Consider the following 21,163-nt stretch of genomic DNA (forward strand, 5'->3'; position numbering starts at 1 on the left):
TGTTAGGCTATCTGTCCACCTATTGAAGCTCAACAGAAGTTGGGTGATGCAACAGGACAACGACCCAAAACAGAAGTAAAGCCATTCTGTTGATTTACTTCTAACAGAAGAAAATATGCCTGACCTCAACACGATTTTGAGATGCTCTGGCATGACCTCGAGAGCAGTTCACACCAGACATCCCAAGAATATTGCTGAACTGAAACAGTTTTGTAAAGAGGAATGGTCCAAAATTCCTCCTGACCGTTGTGCCGGTCTGATTCCCAACTACAGAAAACGTACTGCAAAATTCTCTAAAACAAGTCAGCTTATGGTAGAGTACTGAACATTACATTTTCTGGCAACAGCTCTGGTGGACATTTTTGCAGTCACCATGCCAATTCCACTCTCCCTCAAATCTTGAGACATCTCTGGCAGTGACAAAACTGCACATTTTTAAAGTGGCTTTTTTATTATCCCCAGCACAAGGTGCACCTGTGACCATACTGTTTAATCAGCTTCTAGATATGCCACACTTGTCAGGTGGATGGATTATCTTGGCAAAGGAGAAATGCTCTTGGCAAAGGAGAGATGTAAAACAGATTTGTGCACAAAATGTGATAAATAAGCTTTTTGTTCCTATGGGACATTTTGGGGATTTTTTTTAAATTTCAGCTCATGAAATATGGGACCAACGCTTTGCATCTTTCATTTTATATTTTTGTTCAGTGTATACAGTGGTGTAAAGTACTGAAGTAAAAATACTTTAAAGTAGTTAAGTTGTTTTTGGTTGGTATCTGTACTTTACTATTTATATTATTGACAACTTTTACATCACAACATTCCTAAAGAAAATAATGTACTTTTTACTCCATACATTTTCCCTGACACCCAAAAGTACTTAAATTTTAAAAGTAGTTAAATTTTAAATGCTTAGCGGGACAGAAAATAGTCKAATTCACACACTTATCAAGAGAACATCCCTAAAGCCTCTGATCTGGTTGACTCACTAAAAACAAATGCTTTGTAAATGAAGTCTGAGTGTTGGAGTGTACCCCTGGCAAGCCGCAAAAAAATAATAATTGAATTGTGCCGTTTGCTTAATATAAGGAATTTTTCATTATTCGTACCTTTTACTTTTGACACTTAAGTATATTTAAAACCAAATTCTTAAACTTTTACTAAAGTAGTATTTTACTGGGTGACTTTTACTTGAGTCATTTTCTATTTAAGGTATCTTTTACCTTTTCTCAAGTATGACAATTCGGTGCTTTTTCCACAACCTGAGTGTATATCGTATGTTATGGAAGTGTACAGACACTTTTTGCTATTTCGCTTGCAGTGTTTTTCCTATATTAATTTAGCATGCTAGCTGTTCCTGTAAACTCTTCGTCATTCTGCTAACGCTAGTTAGCAATGGCTCGCAAAAATGCATTGAACTTCCTTGAAACTGCACGCAGAGACATTAAAAATTATTCATGAGTTCATCTGACTCTGGGATAGTAGAAAAGGGTCATAAATGTCGAACTATCCCTTTATGATCAGTGTCAAGTTTGTATATATTTGTAGCATACAGAGCGAGCAGTGGTGCGACTGTGATCCACGAGCATACAGCCACCACTTGCTCCTTATCTCCCTCCCTACAGTGCAGTGGCGGCCATCAGTTATATTTCGGATGGTGTCAACATAATTACATTTTCATGCATTTTAGAGTAGTATGTATTTTTTGAAAGTCAGAGAGCCTTCCAGCAAAGAGCTCCCTAACCCCACCTTTTGCCACCACTGCTGAAAAAGATCCTAAAGGAAACTCTGACTTGAGCTGTGTTCAAATACTCATACTAACTGCACCAACAGTACTATTTGTGAAATAAATTGAGTATATGGTATGCTTATTAGTCATATTATGGATATAGTTAGTATGCTAAAAGTCCCCGGATGTCGTACTACATTCACCAAAATGCAAAGTATACAAGCAGTGGACACTATTTCCATGCTTTTAGGGTCCATAATGCAATTCTAAAGAAAATGGGCTTGGCTTCACATCGTTTTCAGATTTGAAGAAAATGTCGGAAAATATGCAGCCGAAATTTAACGAGAGCGGATACAAATACATTTTGTGTGAAACCCCACCAGCAAGACTCGTTGCTCGTTATGCAGTATGGTGGCCATGGATGAACATGAACAAAGGGCCCAATCACTCATATCCTTTCAGAAATGGCAAAGCTTTCGATAGACTGCTGCAGGTCTTTTAGATGTTGTACATATTCAATTGTGTAATTCCAAACTTTGTCCGCAACGTTATATTCCATTTAGTTAGACTTAAGTGATATTTTTCCATGTGCGAGCATGCGCGTGCTTTCTCTTTCCCATTGTGGTGATACGAGAAACGAAAAAAGCATGCTCGTGCTTGCATACAGAAAAATATCGCTTGAGTCTAACAAAATGGACGTAACCTTAAAATATTAATGTAAACACTGTTTCAAATGTCTATATTATAGGCTACATCTCTGATTTCTGGATTGAAGGTATTTTTTGCTAGTTTATTGGTGGTAGCTACAATATTGGAATATTATTTACACTGCTGTCATATTGTCAGTCATGTAGAAGCCAGGGGAGATGTGATCATATGGTTTAAATATCAAATATGTGCGTTGAAATTATTGAATTGTATAGAAACATTGTAAATAACAGAGTATCCATTTTAAATTCAGGTAATTTAAAAAAATTATCAGTCTGTTGCCATTTTGAATTGAATTACAAGCACTTTCTAAACCAGTGCTTTCATCCCTGTGTGTGTCAAGCAGGATCAAGAAATGGATAACCAGGACAAGAGCTTAGATGGAGGTGAAGAGGGAAGCTTCTCGGTTAACGCAGGCAGTTCCAAGTCCACCACATTAATTTCCGTGATGCATTTGCCTGGCTCCACACCCCAGCCTCCAGCCAGAGACTCCTCTAACGGACTGAATGTCACTAAGATTCAGGGTGAGCTCTCCACAGCAGGGACAGCCTCCATTGGACTCTCTATAGAGGAGGCTGAAGTGAAGTTAATGGGCAAGGCCCTGAGAATGCAGAACGCACAGAAACAGCAGCAGAATCATCAACAGCAGCAGCTGTTTGAGAACTTTGCTCTGTTGGAGGAGAGCATTTCAGATTTGAATAGATCCAACACCCCAGGGAGCTCTGTACTTGGATGTTCTAATTACCTTTTCCCTCTGAAAACTGAGGACTTTTCACCAATGGATAAGGACAGGCTTGACATGGGGACAGTCAGCTTTGGACAGTCACTGAAGGACTTGGATGTCAACGAGAGGCTCCTTGGTGACAATACGCTGGACATTCTGCGGGATTTGGACTTGCCTGGCTCTCTGTCTGACCTGAATGAGTTTTACCTGGCTGACGAGGCCGCTTTCCTTTCCTCCCTGTCAGTGGATGATGCCCTGCTCGGTGACGGCAACATGGAAACCAAGCCCATAGTCAGTAGCAGTGGGGGAAACTGTAAAAATGTGAATGGTGCGGACCAGCATCGGCAGCAACTGGGCCCAGGGATCTCCATGCCTGTCATCAAGACAGAGAAGGACGCTGACACCTCCTTCATCCAGCTTTACACCCCAGGTGTAATCAAGCAGGAGAACGAGCGCCAGAGCTACTGTCAGATATCCAGCCTGGACATACCTGGTACCCACAGCTCGGTGYGRTCCATGAGTGGGCCGAGTTACCACTACGGCGGAAACACATCGACGGCAGTGCGCGTACAACAGGATCAGAAGCCTGTCTTTGGCCTGTATCCGCCACTGCCCTCAGTCAGTGARGGCTGGAACAGAGGCCAGGAATTTGGGGATGGATCAGGGATGTCAACTCCATCCAGCTCATCTTTTCCTGTCAGCTTCAGCAGGTAAGTCACTTATTACACATGGTTTAATGTACTGTGTGCACGTTTGAATGATTTAACATTGCATGATTTATGAATAAGGAATTATTTTAGGAATATAAATAGATTTTTATTTGAACATTCCTGAATCTGAAACATCCTTGCTTTGTTGTTGCTTTGTGAATTTTAAAATGGAAGCACTGTCTGAATGTGTATGGGTGAACCTGTTACATAATTTTGTTATTTGAATTGATCTGGCACAAGTCAACCTCTCAATTTGTTGCAGTTGCCCTTTTGCAAATGCACTCATTTGTCAATATGAGTCAGAGTAGACGGGGTACGTTGTCAGCTGGGAGCCATGTTTCCAGATCTGCTTTGGTGCGCTGCCTTGACTCATCAAACCTCCTTCATTACAAACACATMGTCCCCTCTGAGTACTCCTTGCTCCCAAAAGGCGCATAGAAATTCCTCAGGAGTTTGACGCTTTCTTCCTTTTCTATCCTTACTGTGGATCAGGAGCAATAATACTAGGGAGAGGAAGGATGTGACAGTACATCACTGCAAATGTGTGGGTTGATTGACTCTGTGTAGGCTTACAGCAGCAGATGCTAGAATTAACGGAGTAACCTGTCATTAAGCCCTTGAGCAAACAAGTTTATCTGTGTTTGCTCCAGCTGCTGCTCATTCAGAGATTAAAACGGACACACTACCATAGTTTTGCTGTTAATCCCCATACATCTCTCTCTCATCCAAGGTCACATTGACCTTGGATGAGGGCTCATTGTACTTTCTCAGCAAAGTTCTTTGGCATCCACCACATCTGAGTGAGATATACAGTTGAAGTCGGAAGTTTACGACCACCTTAGCCAAATACATTCAAGCTCAGTTTTTCACAATTCCTGACATTTTCATCCTAGTAAAAATGTCCTGTTTTAGGTCAGTTAGGATCACCACTTTTTATTTTAAGAATGTGAAATGTCAGTGATTTATTTCAGCTTTTATTTCTTTCATCACATTCCCAGTGGGTCAGAAGTTTACATACACTCAATTAGTATTTGGTAGCATTGCCTTTAAATTGTTTAACTTGGGTCAAATGTTTCGGGGAGCCTTCCACAAGCTTCCCACAAACGTTGGGTGAATTTTGGCCCATTTCTCCTGACAGAGCTGGTGTAACTGAGTCAGGTTTTTAGGCCTCCTTGCTCGCACACACTTTCAGTTCTGCCCACACATTTTTTTATGGAATTCAGGTCAGGGCTTTGTGATGGCCACTCCAATACCTTGACATTGTTGTCCTTAAGCCGTTTTGCCACAACTTTGGAAGTATACTTGGGGTCATTGTCCACTTGGAAGACCCATTTGTGACCAAGCTTTAACTTCCTGACTGATGTCTTCAGATGTCGCTTCAATATATCCACACAATTTTCCTGCCTCATGATGCCATCTATTTTGTGAAGTGCACCTGTCCCTCCTGCAGCAAAGCACCCCCACATGATGCTGCCACCCCCGTGCTTCACAGTTGGGATGGTGTTCTTCGGCTTGCAAGCCTCCCCCTTTTTCCTCCAAACATAACAATGGTCATTATGGCCAAACAGTTCTATTTTTGTTTCATCAGACCAGAGGACATTTCTCCAAAAAGTACGATCTTTGTCCCCATGTGCAGTTGCAAACCGTAGTCTGGCTTTTTTATGGCGCTTTTGGAGCAGTGGCTTCTTCCTTGCTTTCAGGTTATGTCGATATAGGACTCGGTTTTACAGTGAATATAGATATTTTTCTATAGTTTCCTCCAGCATCTTCACAAGATCCTTTTGCTGTTGTTCTGGGATTGATTTGCACTTTTCGCACCATAGTATGTTCATCTCTAGGAGACAGAACGTGTCTCCTTCCTGAGTGGAATGACGGCTGCGTGGTCCCATGGTGTTTATACTAGCATACTATTGTTTGTACAGATGACCGTTGTACCTTCATGCATTTGTAAATTGCTCCCAAGGATGAACCAGACTTGTGGAGGCCTACATTTGTTTTCTGAGGTCTTGGCTGATTTCTTTTGATTTTCCCATGATGTCAAGCAAAGAAGCACTGTGTTTGAAGGTAGGCCTTGAAATACGTCCACAGGTACACCTCCAATTGACTCAAATTATATCAATTAGCCTTTCAGAAGCTTCTGAAGCCATGACATCATTTTTTGGAATTTTCCAAGCTGTTTAAAGGCACAGTCAACTTCGTGTATGTAAACTTCTGACCCACTGGAATTGTGATACAGTGAATTATAAGTTATATAATCTCTATAAACAATTGTTGGAACAATGACTTGTGTCATGCACAAAGTTGATGTCCTAACCAACTTGCCAAAACTATAGTTTGTTAACAAGAAATTTGTGGAGTGGTTAAAAACAAGTTTTAATGACRCCAACCTAAGTGTATGTAAACTTCCGACTTCAACTGTAGGTTTTTAATGTACTGTGTATTCTACTGAAATACTGCACTGAGAGGAGAGATCACCACCATAGTTTTGGAGCTGACTACAACTTTGCACTGATCTGAGTGGTGATTTTTAGATTCCAGGCATGACTTTTATGATTCGAGGCTTTTGTATTTTAAGTGTGGATCAGGCGAACAAAGTAGTATTTCAGCTGCATTTTGCAAGCGATAGAGCCTTTTGAGGAGTACATGGATTTACTGACTATAGGCTGAAATGCTATCTTAAATTAACAGTAGGCCTTTGCATGATGGCTTGGTTACTGTTAGTTTCAGATACAAATAAGTAGGCCAAGCCACTGCTATGATATGAACCTCTCGTTATATCCATTTAAATCTTGGATTTTGTCCTAAACTAACATACTTGGTTCTCAGTGAAATATTTGGAGATGGCATGATCTCATAGTGCATAGGGAGTGCAGTGCTGCAACAGACTTTCCCATCAAAAGGAATGTCTGCATAAACTGTTGATAATTGCACAATGTGTTAAGCAAGTTGAGACTCATTCGGGTCAATACGTTTTTCCTTATGACTTCTCAGATGTTAGATGTACAGTATCTCCAGTGTGACTTTTTTTCAGAATAGCCTACGAATAGGTTTTTAAATGGGCAATCTAGGATTAGTACAATCATTTTTGGATTGAAATGAATGATTTCTTTAACGAACATGTTCAAGGCATAATATTGCATTCAGTGGTACCCATCCTGAGGTTGCTATAACCTAGCTTATGAATGAATGTTTACAGTGTAGGTGCACGGGTCGAGAGAATTGAGTAATCAAGCTGACAGGCAATGACACATTCAATACCGCCTTGTACAGTTTCCTGCATCTAGCTATGGTGTAATCATTAGTCCAACAGTTGCAAACAAGAGTTTCTATTGGACAAATTCAGGTATGTTTATCCCTGTTTTGTTCCATTTTTAAGAAATGTTTTTCAACAGAATCGGCGGAATGAATACACCCCTGATCACACGCGAGCAGTTCACTTTCATAGCAGCCACATAAAAACAGCATGATCACGTTGCTCGTTGTGTGTATGCATGTGTGTGTGTATACAGTTGAAGTCGGAAGTTTACATACACTTAGGTTGGAGTCATTAACTTGTTTTTCAACCACTCCACAAACTTTTTGTAAACAAACTGTAGTTTTGGCAAGTCTGTTAGGACATCTACTTTGCATGACACAAGTAATTTTTCCAACAATTGTTTACAGACGGATTTTTTCACCTATAATTCACTGTATCACAATTCCATTGGGTCAGAAGTTTACATGCACTAAGTTGATTGTGTCTTTAATTTCTGGAATTTTCCAAGCAGTTTATGTCATGCTTCAGAAGCTTCTGATAGGCTAATTGCCATAATTTGAGTCAATTGGAGGTGTACCTGTGGGTGTATTTCAAGGCCTACCTTCAAACTCAGTACCACGTTCATCTGTACAAACAATAGTACACAAGTATAAAAACCATGGGACCACGCAGCCGTCATTCCGCTCAGGAAGGAGACACGTTCTGTCTCCTAGAGATGAACGTACTTTGGTGCGAGAAGTGCAAATCAATCCCAGAACAGCAAAGGACCTTGTGAAGATGCTGGAGGAAACATTTACAAAGTATCTATATCCACAGTAAAACGAGTCCTATATTGACATAACCTGAAAGGCCACTCAGCAAGGAAGAAGCCACTGCTCCAAAAAACCGCCATAAAAAAGCCAGACTATGGTTTGCAACTGCACATGGGGACAAAGATTGTACTTTTTGGAGAAATATCCTCTAGCCTGATGAAACAAAAATATAACTGTTTGACCATCGTTATGTTTGGAGGAAAAAGGGGGAGGCTTACAAGCCGAAGAACACCATCCCAACCTTGAAGCACGGGGGTGGCAGCATGTTGTGGGGGTGCTTTGCTGCAGGAGGGACTCATGCACTTCACAAAACAGATGTCACCATAAGGAAGGAAAATTTGGTGGATATATTGAAGCAACATCTCAAGACATCAGACAGGAAGTTAAAGCTTGGTCACAAATGGGTCTTCCAAATGAGCAATGACTCCAAGCATACTTCCAAAGTTGTGGCAAAACGGCTTAAGGACAACAAAGTCAAGGTATTGGAGTGGCCATCACAAAGCCCTGACCTCAATCCTATAAAAAATGTGTGGGCAGAACAGAAAAAGTGTGTGCGAGCAAGGAGGCCTAAAAACCTGACTCAGTTACACCAGCTCTGTCAGGAGGAATGGGCCAAAATTCACCCACAAAGCCATATGTTCCCTATGTTGTTCCAGACATTTGGGACAGTATGACACACCTGATCTGAATATAGGATTAGGTTGATTTGTTGGTTGAGTCCTTTATAAATGTTTCTTATCAGATGTGTTTTTGGAATAAAAATAGACTGCTTTGTTTGGCCTGAACAGACAAACATTTCTAACTGCTATAACTAGTTCATTAGGTGTGCATTTTAATGTAAGGTTACCTTGAAAGCGATAGAATAGGCTTAGTAAATGACAGAATTTTACGTGGAATAATGTAAAAATGCTATAGATCAGGGCTCTTCAACCTTTTCTTGCCCAGGCACTCCCTCCCAGGCAAACCGGAGACCTAGGGACCCCCATCATCATACATTAGCAAAAACAAAAGGATCACGTCTTGGCATCAGGTGAATGATAATGGCAAGGAGAAGTAATCTTTTTATTTTTATTTTTTATGAATAGATTTGTAAGTTTATATTGACCTCCCCAAATTATATTTGGAATAGGAAGTGTAAACTCTCAACAGCCTATTAGCTAGAGAGGTAACTCCAAACACATTTTTGCTAAGAGCAGCTGTTTAGCTGGTTAAACAAATTTTAGCCATGTGTTGGAGAAGACGTATGTCCATCTCAAGAAAGCTTACCAGCAGCCAGCGGCAATGTATCATAAACAAAAAAAATCGGCACTGAGCTGTTCAAAATTCTGTGCGAATTCTGCCGCTTATTTACTGTGAACACTGAGTCTGGACCTGCTTTAAGTTAGTTTTTTTAACAATGGTCAAGTAGGCTGCTGTGGATAGTTGATCATAATGTAAGCCTATTAGAGTGGCCGACCCATGAAAAACAATGGAGAAAATAACATGTTTTTCTATTATTATTATTATTATTATTATTATTATTTTTCTCTCCCCAATTTCATGGTATCCAATTGTCCCATCGCTGCAACTCCCATACGTACTCGGGAGAGGCGAAAGTCGAGAGCCGTGCGTCCTCCGAAACACAACACAGCCAAGCCACACTGTTTCTTGACACAATGCCCCGCTTAAGCCAGCCGTACCAATGTGTCGGATGAAACACCATGTGCCTTAGACCACTGCGCCACACGGGAGGCCCATCCCATAACATTTATGCTGTTCTATCGTTCAGCCTACAGTAGCAGCCAATGTGTGGTGTTCAATGTAGGACTACATTCCATGAGACTTTTAAAAAAAACATGCAAGGCTTGACATTAACCTGTTTATCCACTTGTCTGAAAAAGGTGACTGAAAATGTTTGATGCAAGAAACCACTTTACAAAATAAAATGCATCTTTATTCCCATACCATTATCAGGCAGATTATGCTACCCTCTGCCCATTGGCGCCTTAGCTCATTCAAGCCTGTCTCAAAAGACAACACTGCCCATTTTAAGACAAAAAAAGCTCTTTACCTGACTCTTCAAATATGTCTAGAAATGCACACATTGTGTGCTCTTGTAGGAAGCAATCACTCCCCCATTGTTGACTGCAAATTACTAGCTAGCAAAGGACATGAACAATTTAACACTAAACAAAAATATAAACACAACATGTGAAGTGTTGGTCCCGTGTTTCATGAGCTGAAATAAAAGATCCCAGACATTTTCCATATGCACAAAAAGCTTATTTCTCTCAAATATAGTGTACAAATTTGTTTACATCCCTGTTAGTGAGCATTTCTCCTTTGCCAAAATAATCTATCCACCTGACAGGTGTGGCATATCAATAAACGTATTAAACCGCACGATCATTACACAGGTGCACCTTATGCTGGGGACAAAAGGCCACTCTAAAATGTGCAGTTTTGTCACACAACACAATGCCACAGATGTATCAAGTTTTGAGGGAGAGTGCAATTGGTATGCTGACTGCAGGAATGTCCACCAGAGCTGTTACCTGAGTTGAATGTTCATTTCTCTACCATAAGCCGCCTCCAATGTTGTTTTTGAGAATTTGGCAGCACGTCCAACCGGCCTCAACTGCAGACCACATGTATGGCGTCGTGTGGGTAAGTGGTTTGCTGATTTCAACATTGTGAACAGAGTGGGCAGGCATAAGCTATGGACAACGAACACAATTGCATTTTGTCGATGGCAATTTGAATGCACAGAAATACTATGACAAGATCCTAAGGCCCATTGTGAGCACCGTTTAATTTTCTTCTTTTTTTTAAAGATATCTGTGACTAACAGATGCATATCTGTAATACCAGTCGTGAATTCATTTATTTCAATTGACTGATTTCCTCATATGAACTTTAAGTCAGTAAAATCTTTGAAATTGTTGCGTTTTTATATTTTTGTTCAGTGTAGAAATGTGCATACGTCGCTACAAGTAGCTCTGCTCTCTCTTTGATCTTAAAACGAGCGCATCTACTCACCACCACTCATGCTGTAAAAACAGGCCAGTTCAAAGTGAATGATCCATATATGGCAATTGTCTATTTGCATGTAGGCCTACTACAGCTCTGATTGGTCATGGCGCTCCGGTCTGTGTAGATTACGGGCCTGAGTCGTGCCTGTCAGTGAAATAAAATATTACTCTGTGTTCTGCCTACAACAAAATCTCTTGCTTAGTTAGTTTTGCGTACCAAGTCTTGCATGCGTCTGTTTTGTTTCGGTATGTTGCATTGAAAGTGGCTAATGTTGAGTCGATCACAATTCCCACAGTAAAGGGAAACGCTGATTTGTTATTTCTTCTGCGCTGCAGTCCAGGGGGAGGGAGTTTAGAGGGAACGTTGGCCAGCGGCACTTTCCGCACTGGTAGCCTATTTGCGGGCTTTTTAAAGGCTCTGTCAGATAATCCAGTGAGTGTAATTGGCTCCAATGAGTAATTTGCTCAGTATTAAGAGTTGAGAAATTGTATTATCTTTTTTCCTGTAGGTATGTAATTCAAAATTGGTTTATTCTGTTGCTAATGATATTCATAAAAATATTGAAATACAGTACCTTGGGGTCCGCAGATCCCTGGTTGAATACCCCTGCTGTAGATGGTTGTGGAAATGTGCAAAATTAAGATAAAGGGAAATGTAATGTCATCTTTGGACACAATCTTAGTGGCTCTACCAGCTTAAAAGTATTGTGCAGCCATCAACATACTTGTGTGGGAGGGAGTTTAATTTAACTATAAATTAGGCTACGTTGTCCTCGTTCTCTAATTTTTGATGGCATCAAGCTCTGGGCGTAGTGTTTACCTTTTTGAAACCAGTATGCATTTTAATGTCATCGTTAGACCGTAACATGCTGGGAAAAATAATTAACTTTGAACAGCCCGTTTTACCAGTATTGGGGCATAAAATACAGCTTTTGGTCCACCAGCCACTGTTGCATTAGATAATCATTTTTTTAATCTATCAGCCACTCTGATTTGATTTAACCAGCCAAAATATTTTGGGGCTGCTAAAATTACACACACAAAAAGACAGATGCATGCTTTGTAATCTTTCTAAAACAAATGTATTACTAGTAAGAACTAATGTGGTATATTGTTTGATATTTTGGTTAAAATAAACTGTCACCTGTCCCTTTAAAGGGGAGGTTACTGTGGTAGTGACTCGAGTCATGTTTGTGCCTGTGAGATTGAGTCTGACTAGTAGAAGTGTTGTATTCTCTTCCCTAGCAGTTTAAACTCAAACATAGAAAAACAACCTAGCTTGTGAACAAAACCAATGTAAATAGGCAAGAAAAGGACAGTCTCACTTCAGTAGACTTTCACTTCAAGTAGGTCTTCACGTTTTAGGCTCCAACCAGTATTGTTTTTCTGCTGTTTATCTCTGTACCACTTTACAGTCCCTGCAAGGTTATATCAAACTAATGTTCTCTTATGGATCCTCAGCGCTCAGGTCAGTAGCATGTGAATGTAGTTGTCTTTGGCCGATTCCATGAGCCTCTGATCCAGTAATGTTCCAATATAAATAAGGGCCTCTTTACACTACACTACTTTGATTACACAAACTAGGTCCAGGAGAGATACTTGTWAGATATTACTGCATGGTCGGAACTAGAAGCACAAGCATTTTGCTACACTCGCATTAACATCTGCTAACCATGTGTATGTGACAAATAAAATTTTATTTGTGTAGTTTAAAGAAACGSCTCTAAATTCAAATCTCTCTTTAAGCGATGTCTGAGTTTGACAGCARAGTGGGTCGTCGAGMAATTCGTYTTGAGGAAAGTCGCTTTGCATGCTCATGAATGTGCTGGTTGTCATACCACTGCTGCCATTTTCAATAGCATTTGAGAACATGAAACARGAACACACCAGCTAGCTCCATTTGAACAACTGACTCGAGAAATAAGCTCATCAACTGCCTGCAGCAGACGTGAGACCCTCTGTCATGGCATTGAAATATGGAACGCCGTTTGGCTCTTTGCTTGTCAAAAAAGATACATGTAAAATAACACTATTTTACGTGTCAAATAAGCTTGTTGACCAATCAGGACCTGAATATAACAGCACGTCACATTTAACGTGTTCATAKATTTTTTACATAGTGTAATCAATGTGTAGTAATTATCACTCGTTTTTCATATGTCACAATGATTAATCGATACGTATGCTATGCTGGTCAAGTTCTTGCGCACCTACAGTGCTGTTCATTATTTAAAAAAAAAAAAGGGCTAGCTAGCTTATGGACACATCTGTTTCAGTAGCTATCGTTAGCTAGCTAGGTGTAATCTAAAATAACCCTAATTAATAAGACAGTTCTTATTTAATTAATGGTGGTCGGACCCATGTATGTGAAGCTAGCCACAATAAGGATTAGCCACAATAGTGGACTTTGCGGTTAGCCTTCAAAATAAAAGTATGTAATTGAAAATTATGCAAAAGAATYCAAATAGTATAGTTATGCCATAATTGAATAGATCATGCTAAACGAGTTTGGCATGTTATATAAAATCAACAAAATTCAATAATTTGTTAATTTGACAATCTGTTGAAATCACACTGGATGCGTTATACTTTAGAATTGCAATGTGGGCATACTTATTTCACTGTACAGCCTAACCCCATGTCATTGATCCACAGTCCATAGGTATCAGTCTACTCAGTGACACCCAGAGAACATTAGCGTTGTAGCTCTTATTGCGCGACTCTGAAACAACTGTGAATTGAGAGACATTAATTGGGGCCGAATTTTTTTTATTTTAAATTTTGTTAAACACCTTTATTTAATCTTTATTTAACTAGGCAAGTCAGTTAAGAACACATTCTTATTTTCAATGACGGCCTAGAAACGAGGCAGAACGACAGATTTTTAACCTTGTCAGCTCGGGGGATCCAATCTTGCATTGATTACATTGCACTCCACGAGGAGCCTGCCTGTTAGCTAAGGTAAGTTGCTAGCTAAAAGTGTTCATTGTTCATTCAGTATTGTTGCAATTGTCATTATTACAAAAATGTGTGTGTGTGTATGATATATTATATATAAAAAATATAATTAAAAAATTATAAATACATCGGCCGCTTTAATCGGTATCGGTCTTTTGTCCTCCAATAATTGGTATCGGCATTGAAAAATCATAATCGGTCGATCCTCTTAGTCAATACACACAATAGGCTGACTGGGGAGGTGATTTCACACAGTCACAGTCCCCGATTATATTTGCATAAACTCTTCAGTTGTGTTCTGTGGGTGTCACCGAGTAGACTGATACCCCATTTCATTGCTTCACATTCCAACTTGTTAAACATTATCTAGTCTAAAATTATGGCATGACTCCACCAATGTGAACCTTCTGCATCACTTTCAAAGAGGTACTCTTTATTTTGGAAGGCAAACAGCAAATTCCACTATTGTGCCTAATCTTTATTGTGGCTAGCTTCACAACCCGATCCGGGTCGAACCTCACTATGGCTTCTTATCACATTAGCTTTGGGCAACAGGGTTAAGTAGCTGGCTAGCTATTTATTTTCATGACCTGAGGTTCAATTTCAATAGGTGAACAACAAGTGGCTACCTAGCTAATACTTACTGACAAGGATTCCAAAATCATTGCTAAGAATAATGACAATGACTGCAGTTTCTACTGGTCATTGTTTTCAGGCTGGTTGAATTTGTGCTAGCTGGGTACCAAGCTAAAGCTAGCTACCCCAGACGTTTCGGAATAACAAATGCCTTATTACCAGCGCGGTATTGTAAACACATTAGTCGTGGCCGGTGTTTGCTTGTTTGTAGACTTTTTTTTTTTTTTTTTTTTACAGCGTTGAGAGTTCAACTAAAGTTAGTGTTTGGCGCTTGGCTTGCACGTGCAAGTTCAGAACACAGAAGATTCTATAATAGAACTGTTATTTGACGTGTCAAATTTAAAGCTTATTTAACGTATCAAATAGTGTTATGTGACATATTTTTTTTGACATGCAATGACCTAAACAGCGTTCCACATTGAGATGCCTGCTCAACATTACTGCCGACACAGGCTGTGAACAAGCGATTCGGTGGCATTCTCTTATGTCACCACCATGCATGATGCTATGTACAAGGACCGCTACCTCGATGCAGACAAACAGGGTTTACGTGAAATGTTACATACATAGCTGGACAAGATGGAAACAGACACAGTGACCATGCGCACTGAGGAAGAGAGGCAGCGGACAGACAGAGCTGAAACTTCACTGCTTGACATGTGTGATGAAATCCTGGTTGAAATGAAACGACTGAACAAATGAACAACGAAACAGCACAGCAAGTAAGTGAAAGAAATGTGTTTCGATTTTTTTTTACTGGTAATGGGAACATACGTCAATGCCAACAATAACTTTCTGGTGTGTGTGTAACCTTTTATTTTACTAGGCAAGTCGGTTAAGAACAAATTCTTATTTACAATAACGGCCTACCCCGGCCAAACCCGGATGACGCTGGGCCAATTGTGCACCGCCCTATGGTCCCGTGTGGCTCAGTTGGTAGAGCATGGCGCTTGCAACGCCAGGGTTGTGGGTTCATTCCCCACGGGGGGACCAGGATGAATATGTATGAACTTTCCAATTTGTAAGTCGCTCTGGATAAGAGCTTCAGCTAAATGACTTAAAATGTAAAAATGTAAAAAAAATGACTCCCAATTTACATCCGGATGTGATACAGCCTGGATTCGAACCAGGGACTGTAGTGATGCCTTTTGCACTGAGATGCAGTGCCTTAGACCGCCGTGTGTGTGTGAACTATTTAACTGTACTAGAATGCTTAAAAGGCCACTAAAATTTTAAATATTCGGATATCGGTATTTAAAAAAATATATATAATAATTTMGGGCAAGGAGCATAATGGATATTYGTATAMACCAAAAATGTCATATTGGTGCATCAATAGTATTTACGGTATGCTAATAGCTGCACTCACACATTAAGCAGAAATGTGGCTTTGGTCACACCACATTCAAGGCTAGTGTATACATAAAAGTTACAAATGTTGAAGAGGGCTCTCACTAAACATATTTTACTAATATAAATCCACCCAAACACACACTGCATGTCATTCTTTTACTTTCCCTCCTGTGAATTCTGAGTGTTGTTGAACCTTGATTCAGACTGGAAAGCAAGTTAGTGGAATTTCCTTCCCTGGCCTGATTTCCAGTAGCACTCTAATATTACACTCAGAACAGAAGAGAGCAAAGTCGATGGACTAGTGCAGGGGATGGCACATTAAAAAAAAGATGGTAAATCACCAAGATTTCACTCAAATTATTCTGGAAATCTGTTTTTAGAGTATTCCTACAAATAGACGTGATTGTGTTTCAATGTATTCAGTGTATGAAATTACTTATTTTCAATACAATCTCTTTTTGTGTCAATTTGCTGGGTACACATTATTATAATTATACTTCGGCCCCTCAACCATCCCCTCGGATGAAAATCGGCCTGCGGCTGACTAGTGCATGTCTGTGTGACTGCCTGGCTGTCCTCCCCTTGACCCAGATTCCACCATCTGCAGTTTGTCTCACTGTGAATATTCGGTTGATCTAGAAGGAATGCTCTGCGCAACTCCTTGGCTCCATTTGATTGGATAGTGTTACTCCCGGGTGAAGAAGGGTCAAACTGCCAGGGTCAGGGATAGTTTTCCTTTATGTTTCTGGCAGAAATTCGAACAGAATTAGCATCTGCTGCATTTTTCTCACCCATTTACACACAACACACTACCTCATAATAACAGTGAAAACAACATGTTTTTAGACATTTTTGCTACTTTATTGAAAATTAAAGATATTTAAATTAAATAAGTATTCACACCCCTGAGTCAATACATGTTAGAATCACCTTTGGCAGTCTTTCTGTTAAGTCTAAGAGCTTTCCACACCTGGATTGTGCATCATTTACACATTGTTCTTAAATGATTTAAGCTCTGTCAAGTTGGTTGTTGATKATTGCTAGACGGCCATGTTCAATTCTTGCCATAGATTTAAGCCAAATTGTATTTTTTTTTTAAGTCAAACTAGCTAGTCCACTCAGGGTTTTTTTTTCTTGGTAAGCAACTCGTGTATATTTGGCCTTGTTTTAAGTTATTTTCCTGCTGAAAGGTGAATTTGTCTCCCAGTGTCTGTTGGAAAGCAGACTGAACCAGGTTTTCCTCTAGTGTTTTGCCTGTGCTTAACTATTCTGTTTATTTTTATCTTAAAAAAACTCCATATTCCTTGCCGATAACTAGCAGACCCATAACATGATGCCGCCACCATGCTTGAAAATATGAAGAGTGGTACTCTGTGACATGTTGTGTTGGATTTGCCCCAAAGATAACACTTTGTATTCAGGATATGAAGTGAACTTCTTTTTTTTTTTTTGCAGTTTTACTTTAGTGCCTTACAGGATACATGTTTGAAAAGAAGCCTGTACAGAATATTTTTATTCTGTAATTTAGGATAGTATTGTGGATTAACTGTGGTGGTGTTGCTCCATCCTTAGTTTTCACTGCTAGGGATGCATGATATATCGGTGAACATATGGGAATTGGACGATATTAGCTAAAGATGCCAACATCGGTGTTGGCCCGATGTCTAGTTTAACGCCAATGTGCAAAACCGATGTCAAAGCTACCGTGCGTACCTATATAACGTTGGTACATGATGTAATGATGCAACGTACAATTTTGCGCTACACGTGCAACACAGCATTCCTAACCTAGCCCACAATGTCTGCTGTGTGGATCGAGCAGTTAACAAGTTGAGCAGTTACTTGAAAGAGTAAGAATATTTCAGCTAGACAACTCAAAAGCGAAATCAATTAAAGCCAAGATAATGGAATTTATTGCCCTTGACAATCAACCGTTCTCTGTCGTGGGTGATGTTGGCTTTCGCCGACTGGTTGAGCACCAGTACACACTACCAAGCGCGCTATTTTTCAGATGTTGCCCATCCGGAGTTACACAGTAATAGCATCACTGCTATTAGCTCCACGACCTACATACTATGGAACACTGTTTGGGTCTTTGCGTGTCAAAAAAGATAGTAGCACTGTCAAAGCTGGACAAAAYAGTCTGCAAACACCGGCCATGAACGATGTGTTTACAATACTGCGTTGGTAATAAAGCATAATTTGTTTGACCACAACTTCTGGGGTAATTAGTGGTTCCTCCTTTAAAAGTTGCGAGCTTACATCGCGGGACTTAGAGGTACCCATCGTCACAGCTTCATTGCTCCAGACCACCACAAGCGGGAGTTAGAGCACTCATGCATTTGGGTAGCAAGGTTTTTATATGACCAATCATATCGAGTGGTTCCAATGACAAATTTGACACGGGCCACTGGTCCCCGGTGACATCAGCAAAGATGGCTGGTAAAACATTACGGGGGTAGAAAATGTATGTAGTTATAAAAAGTAATGCAAAACATGTACAGTTGAGAGGAATATGTTAGTTAATGTAGAAACAAACGATTGTGCATATTTTTTTGTCAAAGTTAATTTACGAAAATCGCTGTTTAGCAAGATTTTTTTCCAGCCAAATCCAACACTAGGTGTATCAAACTCATTAATTATAGCAAGCAGGGATCAGGTTACGAACCCTCAACATTCTAGCCTGAAGTCCAGCACGCTATCGACTGTGCCCAAATGTATTAATTGGGGTTAGGGTGGATTGTGGCTAAAAGCACTGTTAATTGGAGTCTTTTAACGTGGAAAGGGGGGAAAAGTATTAGTTTTTCACAAGCATAGCAGGATAGGCTATTAGCTGAACAATACACTGTTCAACCTTTAGTAAAGAACGGTCTTAGCCGAGCTAGGTGTGAAATCCCCCCTCCCCAACTTGCAATAAATCATTTTCAGGACTATCTAGAAAAAGCAGCGGAGATGCGCAATAGGTTTCTAAGAAGAGGATATTCTCCACAATGTGTCGATGAAGCTCTTAATTTGGCATTGAGGAAAACACGAGATGAACTGCTACAAAAGAGACCCGCTGAAGAACACTCTGTAATGTTCACAACTACATATACTTTGAACTCACGAAAAGTGGGAGATGCGGTCAAACACTGACATGTTTTATTTACCTGATAAATTGGTCCATACCAACTGCCAGCCACAAAAGAAAATCAGCCAGAATGTTTTTGAGATTTTCACCCTCCAGACATTATTTCTTAAAGGTCTTAATAATGATGAAATGCCTATAAGTTGTTGTAAATTTGAACAGGAATTATGCCCTTATTTCAGATGACTAGATATTAATATAGAGTCCTCCAATTCTCTAAATGAAATTATTGGTGGAGAGTCACATCATTGAAAAATATAATTTTTTAAATATACTGTTAAATGGTGTAGGTCTTATTTAAAGAGCATATTGAAGTTAGAAGCAAAAGCCTACAACTTTTTTAACACTTTTGTGCTGCTCTGAGACAAGCACGACACAGGGATTCTTTAGCTAAATAGTACTGGGCTATTTAGCTAAAGAATCCCTGTGTCGTGCTTGTCTCAATGTACTGCCGGACATCACGTTGTACAGCGTCATATTTTCCGTTCCATCCTAACAGAAACCGAGGGTTTTTCATGGAGTAGAAACACCATAATATTAATTAAGCAAGTACCAGTCAAAAGTTTGGACACCTACTCATTCCAGTATTTTTCTATATTTTTACTACTTTCTACATTGTAGAATAATAGTGATGACATCACAACTGTAGCAGGTGTAGCCCATCATGCAAATGTTTCCTATTAGCAGGACAATAGACTTTTTATAACCAGGCTACTGTTCTGAAAATCCCTCAACCTGCAAGGAATTCAATGCTTAAGTACTCTAAAGTGTTACATTTCTAATTCAAAACAGCAATACAGTATTTATTCAACATCTTTATGCTTTCGTTAGTAAAATAACGAGGAAAAAAGGACAAATTGGTTAGACAAGAATTAGAAAATTAGGGTGCAGAAATGTTATGCTCCTAGTGTAACCTTTATTTAACTAGGCAAGTCAGTTATGAACAAAAATCTTATTTACAAGGACAGCTTACTCCTTCCTCGTAAATAGCCCAGTACTGTACTGCCGACCGTCATTTTCCGTTCCAGCAAGTACCAGTCAAAAGTTGACACCTACTCATTCCAGGTTTTTTTCTGAATTTGTACTATTTTCTACATTGTAGAATAATAGTGAAGACATCACAACTATGAAATCACATATGGAATTGGTTAAGAACAAATTCCTTTTTACAAGGACAGCCTACTCCTTCCTCCCCAATGGGGATTTGATCCCCGGTCTCCCGCGTGCCCCTCATTCTGTGGTACAGACATGGCCTGCTCTCCCTTATGTAAGGAATTAAGCACTTTCCCATGTTTACTACAGTATGTATTATAGACTGCACAGTAGCCTAATTAACGAAATGTGTTTATAAAATAATGATAAACTTTCTAAATGCAGTTGTACAGCGCCGTATTTTACATTCCATCCTAACAGAAACCCTGAGGGTTTTGTTTTTTGTTTATTTCTGAATAGAAACACCATAATATTAATCAAATGAATTAAGCCAAATTTCTTAGTCAATCCCATATATATATATATATATATATGACTGTTATTACAAAAAGGTTTTAAATTCTCTGCTTATGCCGATACGGAATACTATCAAATGATTCTCAAAGATGCCCTCTGGTGGTCAAACTAGCAATAACTTGCAGTAACAGAAAAAATGGCTGAGAATTAAATGACGTGCCACAGAATGCACAGAACACAACTTTTTAAGGAGGAACCACTGTAGCTAGCTGTAGCTTGGTACCTAGCTAGCACCAATACAATCAGCCTGAAAACAATGACCAATAGAAACTGCAGTCATTTTCATTCGTCTTAGCAATGATTTAGGAATCCTTGTAAGTATTGTTGTTCGCTTATTGAAATTGATCTTCAGTTCATGAAAATAAATGGCTAGCCAGCTACTTAAGCCTGTTTCCCACTATTGTGGCTAATCCTTATTGTGCCTAGCTTCACATAGATGGGGCTGACCATTAATTAAATAAGAACTTATATATTAGGGCTATTTTAGATGACACCTAGCTGTATAGTTAGTTAGCTAGCTAACGATAGCTACTGAAACAGATGTCATTTTGCTATGTTTTTAGGGAAGAACATTTGTTTGCATCCGTGAGCTAGCTAGCTTTGTTTTAATGACCAGCACTGTAGGTGCGC

At 39.6% G+C, this 21,163-nt stretch overlaps 1 protein-coding gene across 9 annotated transcripts in view; it reads left to right on the forward strand.

Moving 5' to 3' along the window:
- The window catches only part of LOC111980383 (glucocorticoid receptor), a 101,806-nt gene that overhangs the window by 14,933 nt on the left and 65,710 nt on the right, over positions 1-21,163 (forward strand). For 6 of the 9 annotated variants that reach the window (XR_011481717.1, XR_011481716.1, XR_011481715.1 and 3 more), the window contains one exon: positions 2,784-3,871. The exons of 1 other annotated variant lie outside the window; for it this stretch is intronic. Coding sequence is in view for 1 of the 8 variants with exons in the window: in XM_070449272.1 (XP_070305373.1) it covers positions 2,793-3,871 (1,079 nt within the window). In the remaining 7 variants the exon portion in view is untranslated. Of the gene's footprint in view, positions 1-2,780; positions 3,872-21,163 lie in introns of all 9 variants that reach the window. 2 more of the 9 variants (XR_011481714.1, XR_011481718.1) reach the window with 1 other exon arrangement.

Source organism: Salvelinus sp. IW2-2015, linkage group LG20 (genome assembly GCF_002910315.2).
Source record: "Salvelinus sp. IW2-2015 linkage group LG20, ASM291031v2, whole genome shotgun sequence".
NCBI lineage: Eukaryota > Metazoa > Chordata > Actinopteri > Salmoniformes > Salmonidae > Salvelinus > Salvelinus sp. IW2-2015.